Consider the following 12,867-nt stretch of genomic DNA (forward strand, 5'->3'; position numbering starts at 1 on the left):
ACTAATGAGGGGCTGCTGGCACCCTGGCAATAAACCACATAGTCTTCTCGGTGGCGTCTCGGACCAGGTCGGCAGAGTGACCCTTGCCGAGGGGGCTTTGTTTCGGCCGGACGCTCAGCCACACTGCCTCTACCTATTTGTTTATGCCAGAGGAATTTATACACAGTTCACTCAATAGCCGCGCTTATGTGGCTGATATAGCGTCCGACGTCACAAGGCTGCCTGTTTTGATGATACCGTCGGAGGCCGTTTTGCCACCGAGTTGGCGTCAAACGACAGAGGAAATACACAACAAATGGATGAGATGAATCACAGAGACTAATCTAGCTACAGCAACGACAGAGAGACAGAGGTCAGGGCGCGTCGGCCTCCTTGATGACGTGATCGAGGAGAGGGAGAGGGACTTTGTCGTCGTTCATGTAGCGCATGTATGGATCTAGCATCCAGTCGCGCATTATCTTGTTTCGCGCGCCTGTCAAAAGCAAATAAAGTTCCGTATAGGCCTGCTCCTTGCGCGTTCTGTCTTGCGTTCTTCTTAGAGGAGCAAGCAGCTCTCGCCTTTCTTTTACGATGTGCTCTCGTATCTTCTTGAGGTCTTCCATAAGGAATATTGTGCCCTCTCGGCCGTTGTCTACAATGTCTGTGAGCTTACTGCGACTGTAAGCGACTGCGGCCTTGGTAGATTGGCCGTCTTTTTCCTGGCCCTTTATCCTCTTGGGGTGTGTCTGATTGTAAACCGCGTCTGAATATTTGCTACGAAGAGCATTGTACAATTGCATACCTGGGTAGCCCAATTCAACACCCTCCTTTTCAGTGAGTTCGAAATGGACGCGCGTGCTGCTCTTTGGTTGACTCTCCTTGATGGTTTTATGCTCTGTGAACAGGGTGTAGGCCTTTCGGTAGCAAAGTTCAGCCTGGTGGTCGTTCCGCCACTTTTCCTTGTCATTTTTGTCCTGAGCTCCACTTTCCAATTTCCTTACAACACGAGGGTGATACCAACTTCGTTTCGGCTCTTGCGAGGGACCGGTGGGATCTTTCCTCTGCTGCGACGAGGCGCCGACGTGGCCCTCAACAGGTAGTTGCTTGGTCCAACGAGACCACGTTGCAGCGTCATACAAGGAGAAGCGGTGTAGTAAGCTTTCCCAGCTCACCTCCTGCGTTCCTTCATCAACCGCTTGCGATCGATCCGGAGACGGGGGTGGGGAACGTTTTGCTAGAGGAGAGAGACTCGTAGTCTGCAACGGAAGGAGCAGCCCGGATGTCAGCGGGAGGAGCAGAGCCAGGAGAGCGAGGACGTTTGCAGGCTGCATGAGGTGGCGACAGTTGTGGTTGACTGGATAAGGATGAGAAGAGACCAGAACGACGTGATCAAAGCTCTACGATGGCCTTTTGTAGGAGAGAGTACACGGAGGCCGAACAATTCAGCTATCGAGTCAACACTGCCAAATCACTCTGCAGCACGTCGGCGAAGATTCGGCAGCAGGTCGGCGACGAGGCATCTCATTCCCACGGCAACGACCGAGGTAAACAAGCGATCGCATAGGGACGAACGCTCGCAGTTCGTAGTGAGTTGTAGAAAGCCCATGTCCTCAGAAATTGAGAGCGCGAGGCGGTGTGCAGTTCGCGCCTCATGGCCCACGCCCCAGGCATATTTGACTACAGCCCTCAATTATCAGCCCTTAACTCAGCAAAATGTTGCCCTGACGACCTCTGTTTCTTGTGCTTTTCCTTCTTCTCTTCCCTGTAGAGCCTCATGTGATTGGCCGAGCTGCGTGGCTGCTCGCGTGAGAGGCAGAATGCTGCAGACCTGGGTGTAGGCCCAAGCAGAATCGAGATTGAGGAGGTGCAGGGTCCGCCACGCAGCATGTCGCCACAGCACTGCTTCGTGAGTGACGGTCACCAGAGTCCTTGCTGCATCTTGTGCCTTACGAGGCAGCGACGAATGCAAGAGACTTTTTCAACAATCGAATGAAAGAGAGACTAGATAGAGTACAGCAACAGGCGAGGCAACCGAATCAAGGAAGGGAGCTCGCCTTCAAAACTTCGTCCAGGAGCGGGAAAGGATAGTTCCTCCGGAACACGCAATACGTATACGTGTCGTCTTTCCAGTCTTCAAATATTCGGTTTCGCGCCTTCCTCAACAGCTCTAGGAGCTGTTTGGCTTTCTTCTTCATTCTATTATCTTGATTTCTCACGATCGCTTCGATTGTTTCCACGTTTGACTTGCTGATGGTTGTGCCTTTGGCGTTGCCTTTGAGTACGGCATTCAACTTTCCGAGATGATAATTTATCGTTTCGTTCGAGATTGCATGGCGCGGTTTTGCTCTCTTCTTTCCATGTGTCTGTTCGTACTTCCCATTACGGCGTTGTGTACTAAGAAGCCTGAACATGTTCATACCCGGGTTCTGTAGATAAGTCTGCTCCTCTGACGACATGGAAAGTCTGAGACCTTTCTTTTCTTTGGACTCAACAAGCTCAAGGGCCTCTCTGTACTTCTCTTTTGATATAGGATCATTGGGCCAACTTATTTTCTCCCCATTGTCCTTGGCCTTGGGTTTCTTGCTCTCTTTCCGTTCACGCACAGCAGAAGCATGGAACCAACTTCCTTCTTCACTTTGCGGAGGGCGACGTGGTTCTGCAACTTGTAGTGAGGAACCATTGTGCCAGCGCTCTTCCTCATCCTTGTCCTCGGACTTGCGTTTCATTCTCTTCTTTTCGGGTTCTTGCTCAGTAGGAGGGACGAACCGGCTTTCTTCTTGACTTTGGGAAGGGCAAGGCGACTCTGCATATTGCAGTGATGATAAAGAGGCGGCGTGGACTGCCAGGGGGTATCTCGTGTGTTCTTCGTCCCCTGAGAGGTATCCTCGACAGTCACGCAAGGGCGAGCCTCTAAGAATGCTTTCCCAGATGTCTTCGTGCGCTTCCCCACTTTTGAGCTGCGATTTGGGTTGCGAATCGGACAGCCATCGGTTTTGTGGAGAAGGCTGACTCGTGGGCGGCAATGGAAAAGGCTGACCAAGCGAGTGCGAGAAGAGCAGAGCAAGGAGCGCAAAGTGCATTGTTGGCTGCATCGAAGAATCAATGTCGTTGAGTGATTGGATGACAAAAGAGGACAAGCCGATACACTATTTAAGTATTTTTCGAGGGCGAAATGCAACATTGGATCTCAGGAAGCCCCGTTCGCGGCAGCCAGCACCCTTCGGTCCATTCGGAGCCAAATATGAGCACAACTTCACCGCCACAATGACGGAAAAACAAGACAATACAGGCAAGTGATAGCACGCGGGGCGCTTCGTGTCCTGCAGAGCTTTTCAAGAAACTCAGCAAACCAGGCTGGAGCAAAGCAAGGGGTGAGAAAGTCGTATGAGTGTCTCGAGATGCAGTATTCTGGCGCATTTGTGGGCACCTCTTGACGAAATCCTCGTCCTCTTGAAGCAAGCAAAGCTCTTCTGTCTTGCAACCTGCGCCCATCGAGTCGGCGTCAAATGACAAAAGAAATACACAGTAAATGGATCAGATGAATCATAGAGACTAACAAAGCTACAGCGACAAGAAGAAAGAAACATCAGGACGTGGGCATCTCCGCGAGTACCTTATCGAGCAGGGGAAGAGGGACTTTGACGTCATTCATATAGCGCGTGTATGGATCCGACTTCCAGTCGTTCATGATTCTGTCTCGTGCATCTCTCAAAGGCTCCCAAAGCTCCGTAGTAGCCCACGACATGTCCTTTCCCTTCTTTCGTAGTTTCAAGGTGTACGCTCGCATCTTCTTTAAGTCCGCCAAATCGAACGATGTGCCTTTCTTCTCATTGCCGAGAATCGCTTCTAGTTTTCTACTAGTGTATTCGACTGCGTTTCTGGTGACCGAATCGTCTGTCTTCTGCCCGTTTCCCCGACCAGGACGACCGCGGTTGTATTCTTCACTTCTGTATTTGTCACGAAGAGCCCTATATAGACGTTTGCCTGGCTCACCCAGCTCGTCATCGTCCTTCTTCGACAGCGCGAATCGGTAGTTCTTCCCCCCATCAGGCCGACTTTCCTTGATGTGCCTATGTAAGTTGAATAGGTCGTACGCCTTTCGGTGATCAAGTTCCGCTACGAAGTCGTTACGCCAAGCTTCTCTCTCGTCTTTGCCTTGCGCTTCAGACCTTTGATTCTTCACAGTGGGAGGGAAATACCACCTCTGCTCCAGCGCGGGGCCACTTTGCCGCTGTGGCAGCGAGAGGCAATAGCGTATCATCCATGCGTCCAACATGGCCCAAGAAGACGAGGTTGCTGCGTCACGTAAAGTAAAACCGCGTAGTAAGCTATCCCAGCTTACCTCCTGCGTTCTTCCATCGACCACTTGCGATCGATGCGGGTGGGTGGGAGGCGAGCGCTTTGCCAGACGAGAGAGGTTCGTGGTCTGCAAGGGAAGGAACAGCCCGAGTGCAAGTGGGAAGTGCAGAGCCAGGAGGGCGACGAAGAGTGCTGGCTGCATCGAAGAGGCGACGGTGGTGATTGGATGGAGGGGGATGAGAAGAGACGAGAATGACGCGATCAGAGCCCTACGACAGCCTCTCATACGGAGGCTGCATAGTGCAGATAAGACCCGATCGGACCAACACTGCCAACCCACTTGGTGGCACGTCTGCGAAAGGGCGTCTCACGTCTCATTCCCATAGCAAAGGCAAGATACGGTAAAGCAGGGCTGCACACGGACGAAAGCGCGCCGTCCACAGTGAGCTGTAGTAAGGCCTAGGTTGCCACGGGTGAAGGGCCCGAGGCGGTGTACTGTTCTGCACACGCTTTTTTGGCGGCGACGCCCCAGGGAAAAAGAATTGCTCTAGCCGAGCCTTTCAGCCCGCACTTCAGCAAGATGTCACTCTGACGACGATTGTTGCCTGTGCTTTCTTTCCTTCGTCGTGATATGTCATCTGAAAGACTGTGCGACTCTTTGGGTGGCCTTCTCACGTAACATACATGTGAGAGACAGGAGTCAACACAACGGGAGGGGGCCAAAACAGAACATAGGGTGGTGAGGTTCAATGCCTAACTATGCAGAACGGCGCTACAACACTGCTTGGCAACCTGCGCCTTTTGAGGCAGCGACGAAAGCAAGAATGTTCTTCAACAGTGGAGTACCAGAGATAATGGCCAGAACACAGCAACAGGAGAGACAAGTGGATCAAGGAAAGAGGTTTGACTTCAAGACTTCATCGAGGAGCGGGAAAGGACAGTTCCTCCGAGACACGCAATACGTGTGAGGATCGTCATCCCAGTCTTTAAATATTCGGTCTCGAGTCTTAGCCAACAGCTCTAGGAGCTGTTTGCCGTCGTCCTTCTTTTGATCATCTTCTGTTTTTGCGAGCGCTAGGACCTTTTCCACGGTTGACTTGGTGATGGTCGTGCCTTTGGCGTCGCCTTCAAGGACGGCTTTCAATTTTCCGAGATGATAATCTATGGTGTGGTCTGAGGTTGGATCGCGCGGGATTTTCCTCCCTGTTCGACGTGTCTTGTCATGCTGGTGGGACTGATACTGTTGTCTGATAGCCTTGAACATGTCCACACCCGGTACATCTAGATACTTCATCTCATCTTTCGACAAGCGGAATCCGGATCCTCCTTGTTCTTTGGACTCAAATAGCTCAACAGCCCTTTTATACATCTCCTTTGATTTGGGATCATTGGCCCAATTTTCTTTCTTGCCCTTGGATCTCCTGTTCCGCTTCTTTTTCCGTTCATGCACAGCAGGAGGGACGTACCGATTCCTCTTCCGACTTCGTGAGCTTGCAACCTGTAATGATGAATCGTTGCCTTCCTCAGCCTTGTCCTCGGCCTTGTATTTCTTCTTCCGCTTCTTCTTGCTTTCTCGCACAGCGGGAGCGACGTGCCAACTTGTCTCTCGGCTTTGAAAAGAGCAAGGCGGTCTTGCAACTTGTGGTGGTGACGGCGAAGAGACGGCATGGATTGCCAGAGGAGGTCTCGTGTCTTCGTTGGCCGCCGGAAGGTATCCTCGACATTCGCGCAAGGGAGAGCCTCTTAGGATACTTCCCCAGACATCATTATCTGTTTCCCAGCCTTCGTGGTGCGATTGCGGCGGTGGATCGTGCGGCGACCGCTTTTGTATTGAAAGGAGACTCGTGTGCTGCAATGGAAAGGGCTGACCGAGCGAGTGCGAGAGGAATAAGGGCAGGAGCGCAAAGTGGATCTTTGGCTGCATCGAAGAATCAATGTCGTGAGTGAGTGTATGAAGAACGAGAACAAGCTGATGCAGTCCTTAAGTATCCTTCGAGAGCAACAAGCGAGCCATTCAAGGCAGCCAGCACCTTCGGGCCGTTCGGGGCCAAACCTGAGCACTGACGCCTTGTGCTCAACTCCACCGCCACAATGGCAAATAAACAAGACAATACAGGTGAATGATAGCCCGCGGGGCGCTTCGTGTCCTACAGGTCCTCATAGGAAACTCAGCAGACTAGGCTGGAGCAAAACAGAGGGCGAGAGAGCCGTTCAATTGTCTCGACACGCAGAACTCTGGTGCGCTGTGTGGCACCTGTTGGCGACAACTTTCCCGTCTCGAAGCAGAGTCTTTCTGTCTTGTAAGTGAAGTTGACCCTTGCGCCTCATAAATTTGTTTCTCTTCCCATCGCTTCCCCCCTCAGCGGCTCCAAGTCATCACACAGAAGCCTTGCAATTTTCACACCGTCTCTGCTCCGTCTTGCGCAACTTTATACATTCACTCGTTCGTTTAAAACTCATGCATTCATTCATTTTTTCTTCACTGCATCTCTCGTGGAACGTGCACGGGAAGAGGCTTGTGGGCAGACATTGCCTGAGCCTTTGTGGTCTTCATCGTGCCTGGAGGACGTGAGGGTCCAGCGCCAGCTCCGTCTGTCCGTTCTCTTTTGCGTGTCTCTTTGACTGCTTTTTTGAATTCATGATAGCGCTCAAAAAGCACATCGCTTTTCCCTCCCTTTCCCGGCTGACTTTTAAAGACTTGCATCCAATACTCGTCGTTGTCATCCCACCCTTGCACGAATAACTTTTTCTCTAAGAGATACTTGAGCCTGCGACTGAGAGTGTTACGAAGGTTTTGCACGTCGAGTTTTGTGGGGTTACCTGGCATGTCCGTTGTTTCTGCCTTGGCACGCTCGCGGTAGCGTTCGGTAGCCGCTCTCCTCTGTTCTCTGTTTTTTATCTTGTTGCGAAAATAGAGCAACTGATTGTTGAAGAGCTTCAGCAAGCTTTTATAATTCTTTGTGTCCTCTTCATCCAGCTCCTCTTTCTCTTCCCTGCTTAATTTGAAATCTCTCTTTGATCGAGGATCTTCCCTTCTTCGCACGGTCTGCCAATATCTGTTTTGATGTTGTTCGAAAACTTTCCACGCTTTCGTTCCTTTCGCTTTCGGTGGACACTGCAACCAGAATTCTTTTTCCGATGTTGGTGCTCTAGACTTGCCTTTGTTTGAGATCTCTTTACTCTCCTCCTCTTCCTCCGTTTCGCCCTCTGCAGAGCGCTCGTCGTTGGACGCATCTGTTTCCTCAGGTTTCGAAGCCACCCTGCGCGAAACAGTCTTGTTTTTTCTTCGAAGCGACGTCGGCATTCGAAATTCCTCATCCTTTATTTGTTTGCGAGAAGAGGTCTCAGGCGATTGGTCCGACGCTTCGAATTCATCAATTGGAGGGGGTTTCTTCAGCCTCATAAGGGCAGCTTGAGCCGCCTTGCGCATCGGTCTGGACCGTGTTGGGAGTGGCGAGGGAGACCAAGACGAACTCGCCGGGAAATTCGTGGCATGCTGTGAATGGGAATGTCTTTGAAGACCGAAAATGTCTTCCTCTTGCCCCCAATGCTGGCCTGCGTGTTGCTGGAAGCCATACTGGAAGCTGTGTTCTGGTGACGAAGCAGACGGAGACATGCGTTGGAGCGAACGCGACGATTCGTTGGAGAAGTTCGCCTCCTTATCAGCATCATTTGAGTAGAGAGTGTTGTCGGACAGGTCTTGTGTGCCTTCGGACTCAAATGCTCGGAAGACGCCGGCGATGCAGACAAAGACCCTTCTTGAGAGGAGTGTGGCGGCGATCCTTCCTGCCAATCCGACCCCATTTCTTCGCCAGAGGACTCTCTCTCCTCCTCTTCAGTCATCACCTCGGAGTGCAAGCGTGGTAGATAGCGTGAGGCTGAGGCTGGCTCATTAGGAGGAAGCTGAGACGGGTGAACTTGTGTTACTCCTCGGCCACCACCTGACACAGGCCTCATGAGGCCTACGGTCGGACGTTGTTCTGTTTGCGCTGCTGAATGCGAGCCCTGATCCCTCGTCCTTGCACATCTCGCACCCATGAGAAGGAAAGAGGCCAACAACAGAGCCCATAGGGTCAGTGGCGATCTAGTGCGCACCATATCTGGTCGAGGTTGGGAGAGCGCTGGAGGATGTGTGCTAAGGGCAAGGAGAGACGACGGCAGCGAACTGCCTTAAAGATGAGAAATCCCAGACTGCCTCGCTTTAGGCGTACAGCTTTTTCGTTCTCTGCCGGGCCGTCTGCTCCAGTCATGGGGCGTACTATGAAAATTCGGTGCGGCGCAAGAGGAGCAAAGGGGCGATGAGCATTGTTTGCGCAAATTTGTACACCTCACGAGATTCCTTAGGGTCTTCTCCCTAGTCAGTGAGGATTGAAGGTAGGCCTGTCACCGCTTTGCTGTGCAGGTGTGCGCAGCTGCAGAGGCTCTCCACTTACGCAGAGAAAACAACAGTAAACACGGACACAGACACTGCGAATACAAGTCGTCGTAAAGACGCGAAAGAGAACAGAGGTGCACAAAAGCGAAACATGTGCCGCCCCGGTTTCCAGACGGCCGCGTGAACGCGTGTTGCGACCAAGGTTCCATGCAGCTGGCCTGGTCTGCAACGTGCTGTAAACGAGGCGCACGTAGGGTGCTTCCCTATCTCTACCTCAAGGAGAACGTTAGATGCTTGAAGTGTCTCCCACAAACTCCTTCCACGTGCTTGGAAAGCAGACAGGTGAGTCTCGGTGAGTCTTGGTGAGTCTCGGTGAGTAACCTTTCACCGAAACGGGGCGAGGACGAGGTCAAAAAGGCTAGAGTAGAACGTGCCGCTGAACAGCACCGCCAATGTCGGTCCCGTGGAGGGCGAGTGTTGTCAAAACGGTGTGCCAAGAGGATGTTCTGATGGGCAGGAAAGCTTTAGATGCAGGCGACACGTCCATCCCCTCTCTCGTCACAAGTTTTTGCTCCCGCACAGGCCTTGAAGTTCTTAGTATTCATCGTCTTGCTACAGCTCGCTCAAGTGCACGGATCATGCCGTGGGGGTCTCGTGCCACCATTTCAAAGCAAATGCAGTCTCGAAGAGAGAGGAGCGATGCTGTCTCAAGTGGTACCTTTAGCTTCCATATACTCGTTTGAGGGTTCTAGGTTTAGCATTGAGTGCCTTATTTGGATTCTGGGACCAGGACTCAATGCAAAGATTCAAGAAACATGTGGAACCGTATTCTGCGCACCCCGAGATCTGTGTTTATTGAGTGAGCTGATACAACCGAGATCGAGGCGTCATTCGCTATCGTCTACAATCTAAGGTGGCAGAGGGATGCAGCTCTGCATGTTTTTCATAGCTAGCATCTTTTTGTAGAGAACGACAACCTTTTCGTTTGGGTCGAGTTCGGTGAGATCCGCGAGCTCCTTCAGCTGCTTGTTGTTTTGTTCCTTCCACTCGCCGCCTTTTTTCCTGCTGGTAACAGCTTCCAGTTTTTTCCTCAAGCTTCTCCTCAAACTATTCTTCCTCCGATTATCTTTCTGCTCCTGGGTCAGCTGGGCATTGGGGTCAAGGTGACGAGTCGGTCCAAAGCGATGAACTCTATACGCTACTTGGTGTTGTTTGTTAGATTCTCTACTTAATTTGGCGCGCCAACGTAGGGCAATCTTTTCAAAGGCCTCTTGCTGGTCGCCTAAGTATTTCATTTGGGCGTCTGTCAGTTCACAATAATTTCTTTGCGTGATGCCTGTCTCCCAGTGGTCCTTCCAAAAGCGCTCTTCGCAAAGTTTGAATACTTCTCCCGCTCGGTTATTCGGGATCTCCTTCATGCGAAATTCTTTGCCTTTGTACGTCTTCCTGAATTTGTGCTGGCCCCCTTTTTGGTCAATCTCAGAATCACTTTTTGCACTTCCCACTCTCTCTTTTGACAGCCTCATCCGTTCTGACCATTCATCACTTCTACTGCTCGTCGGACTCTCGTACGAGGGCGAGTGGGTACGTCGTCTCTTGGCGTTGACTGTACTGTCCTCAGAACCTTCTTCGACATCGCTTTCGGCTGCTTTCCTGAACACGTTCCGAGCAGCTCTCGCCGATGCTCGAGTCGGACGCCTCCGAGGCTGAGAGGGGCTGCCGTCATCAGATGTCGCTGTCTGCTCGAATGGAGACGAGTCTGTTCCGTCATTTGACGGCGACATATGTGGCCCAGTGACGGCCCCTGCCAGCGGGTGAGAAAAATGGGACACAGGATCTAAAAGATTTTGAGTGTTGGAGCCTGAAATTGCCGACCGTTGTGTTTTCGAGAAAGTACACCAAGCTGGCTCATCGCGCGAATGTTTAGAGTACAATGAAGGACGAGGCGACTGCGTTGCCCATCTTTGTTGATTCGTCGAAGTGCACCAAGTCAGTGTGATCGGCGAGCGCTTGGGTGTTTGAGAGTCTTGGATCGAGTTGGATTGCAGTGAACTTGTCGATGGTGACTGGGTAGTCTTGTGCCCTGATGCAGGAATGGGAAGAAATCTTTCCGTGGCGGTTGGTGGGCTTTCTGACTGACTCGAGCCCCTGCTGCTTGGAGTGGGCTTCATTAGCGCAACCGTTTGCCGCTCTGCTGGTGTTGATGTCGCCCCAGCATCGTTCTTTGTCCTCGCTCGTCGCTGCAACAAGACAGACGTACTTGAATTCGCGAGACAAAGGGCGAAGATGAGAAAAATGAGCACTGACGAACGGAAGCGGGTCATCGCGCAGTGTAAAATTCGTAGTTGGGTGGGAACGAGAACGTAAAAAGCAAGGAGAGAGCGACAGAGCCATCTAAATACCCTACGATTGAGGCCCGGTGCCTCCTTTTGTTACGCCCATACCGTCTGGTATGTGGAACTTTCTGAGCGCCCCGAACGCCAACCGGAATACGCCCCGATCTCGTACCTTTCCTTAGGTCCTTCTTTGCGTTTGACAGGGCATTACTCAGCGTCCGTCTCATCCTCGATCCGAAGAGCTTCTTTGCTGCTGTAATCCGGCACATAAAATTGCATTTTACTATGGAGAACGGGTGGTGGACGAAAAAGGGACGTTGAACGCCCCATCATCTAATGAGAACACACGGCGCTGCAAAAGGCTGTTGACGCGTGACTTCTTTCTCTTCATCGTGGTTGTTATTCGTATCCCCTGGGCTAAATACAAATCTGAGAATTATTATATAGGCCTCGCCATGTGGCCTCAACAAAGGTCAAATCTCGAACGGACAGAATCCAACACATTTAATCGGAGATTTCAGATCATTTGAGGAGGAAATATAGCCACTGAACAGAAAACCGAAGAGGAAACACAGCCATCGGGGAGACAGTCACCCAATCGAAAATTTGACACAGCCAACAAAGTAGAACCAAGCAATTCTAAGACTAATAATATAAATATAGAAAGAGTAGAAAAAGACTGGGTAGCTTGTTGTCTGCTATTTTATTCATCACTTCAAGGTCAGCCTCACCGCCTTGCAAATGTACGAGTGATTGCGATGAAAAATTAGGCACCAGACTCACCGGTCATTGCGACTGCTAACATTTTGCGACATGTAATATGGCAAAGAACTCCATTGATTTGTTCTCAGCTACCCTAGCTCCTTCTTTCGTCTTATGACGTCTTCGTCTTCTTGCGGCTGCTGCACGACGCGGCCCCTCGGTCAAGCTCGGTCTGCTTTGCTTTTTTCTTCTCCCACGTTACTGGGTCCCGGATCGCGGCCGGCGCCGACTGCTCCTCTGTCGAGCTCCAATAGTCAGAGTGCACCTCCTCGTCTCCAAACCTTGGACGCGGCGCGAAGTCTCTGGGAGAAGGCTCGGTCTCTGTGCTCGAAGAAGAGCTCGCGGGAGGAGGACGCTTGTTCAAATCGAGGATATCCCGGCCATACGAGGGCGAGGCGAGGCTGTGGCCCACTGTGCCCCTGCACTGCGTCAGGGGGTCGACGTTGCCTGTGCTTGCAGCACGAGAAGAAGGGACTCGCACCTCAGGTGGTCTCGTTCGGCGGCAGGCTTGCCCTTTGCTTGAGGTTTCCGTGCATTGGAGAAGGTTTAGAGGCGGCTCTTGCATGTCAGCGGGTCCCTCTTGCCCTTGAGACCGTCCCGTGCCTGGGCTCTCGGTGGTTTGAGGGAGAGCGGAAGAGCTTTGTTTGTTGACCGGTTTTTTTCGGTAGTGGGCTCGTCCGATCCTTGGTTTCCTCTGAGTGGGCTTCTCGCCATTGAAGCGTCCAGCACACGCTGACGTGGGCGTGTGCACAGGAGGATTTGTGCTTGGTGCAGGAGTGTGAGCTCTACGCTGAAGCACAGTGTCGCTGCCCGAGACCAAAGGGAGGCACCAGGCCAGGAAGAGGACTGCAATCGTCCAGTGGCAAGCCATGATAATGTGGCCAGCTGATGGTGATGTGGGAATGGAGGAGGGACGAAATGTCATAGAGAGAGACAACCCCTCTGCCTGTGTGCCAACAACGTCAGAAAGTCGCCCGAGCGCCCCAGCTCTTTGCCGTCGGTGAATCGTCGGCCGTTGTCTACAGAGTTTACTCTCTTAGAATGCCGCCAGCCTTTTTACTCCAGCAGTGCCGTCCCCGCGCGAGCCCCACGAAATCTTTGTAGGTACTAAAGGCC

The 12,867-nt window shown here is 52.0% G+C and overlaps 5 protein-coding genes across 5 annotated transcripts; all 5 read right to left on the bottom strand.

The window, feature by feature from the left end:
* Positions 1 to 183: 183 nt before the first annotated feature.
* FA10DRAFT_297322 (hypothetical protein) lies at positions 184 to 1,310 on the bottom strand (the record flags this gene model as incomplete). Its single annotated transcript, XM_025524524.1, has 2 exons — positions 184 to 1,082; positions 1,152 to 1,310. The coding sequence occupies 2 exons, from the start codon at positions 1,308 to 1,310 to the stop codon at positions 354 to 356; spliced, it is 888 nt and encodes a 295-aa protein (XP_025374161.1). The 3' UTR covers positions 184 to 353.
* Positions 1,311 to 2,015: 705 nt separating this feature from the next.
* On the bottom strand, positions 2,016 to 4,480 carry FA10DRAFT_262761 (hypothetical protein; the record flags this gene model as incomplete). Its single annotated transcript, XM_025520138.1, has 5 exons — positions 2,016 to 2,153; positions 2,196 to 3,125; positions 3,593 to 3,825; positions 3,973 to 4,210; positions 4,322 to 4,480. The coding sequence occupies 5 exons, from the start codon at positions 4,478 to 4,480 to the stop codon at positions 2,016 to 2,018; spliced, it is 1,698 nt and encodes a 565-aa protein (XP_025374162.1).
* Positions 4,481 to 5,167: 687 nt separating this feature from the next.
* On the bottom strand, positions 5,168 to 6,202 carry FA10DRAFT_262762 (hypothetical protein; the record flags this gene model as incomplete). The annotated part of the gene is made up of 2 exons (XM_025520139.1): positions 5,168 to 5,699; positions 5,745 to 6,202. The coding sequence occupies 2 exons, from the start codon at positions 6,200 to 6,202 to the stop codon at positions 5,168 to 5,170; spliced, it is 990 nt and encodes a 329-aa protein (XP_025374163.1).
* Positions 6,203 to 9,561: 3,359 nt separating this feature from the next.
* FA10DRAFT_262763 (hypothetical protein) lies at positions 9,562 to 11,380 on the bottom strand (the record flags this gene model as incomplete). Its single annotated transcript, XM_025520140.1, has 6 exons — positions 9,562 to 9,851; positions 9,882 to 9,935; positions 9,969 to 10,392; positions 10,586 to 10,893; positions 11,162 to 11,242; positions 11,338 to 11,380. The coding sequence occupies 6 exons, from the start codon at positions 11,378 to 11,380 to the stop codon at positions 9,562 to 9,564; spliced, it is 1,200 nt and encodes a 399-aa protein (XP_025374164.1).
* Positions 11,381 to 11,863: 483 nt separating this feature from the next.
* FA10DRAFT_262764 (hypothetical protein) lies at positions 11,864 to 12,622 on the bottom strand (the record flags this gene model as incomplete). Its single annotated transcript, XM_025520141.1, has 1 exon — positions 11,864 to 12,622. One exon carries the CDS (start codon positions 12,620 to 12,622, stop codon positions 11,864 to 11,866), a length of 759 nt encoding a protein of 252 aa, XP_025374165.1.
* Between the last annotated feature and the right edge of the window lie 245 nt (positions 12,623 to 12,867).

This window comes from Acaromyces ingoldii (genome assembly GCF_003144295.1).
Source record: "Acaromyces ingoldii strain MCA 4198 unplaced genomic scaffold FA10scaffold_8, whole genome shotgun sequence".
In the NCBI taxonomy this organism is placed as follows: domain Eukaryota; kingdom Fungi; phylum Basidiomycota; class Exobasidiomycetes; order Exobasidiales; family Cryptobasidiaceae; genus Acaromyces; species Acaromyces ingoldii.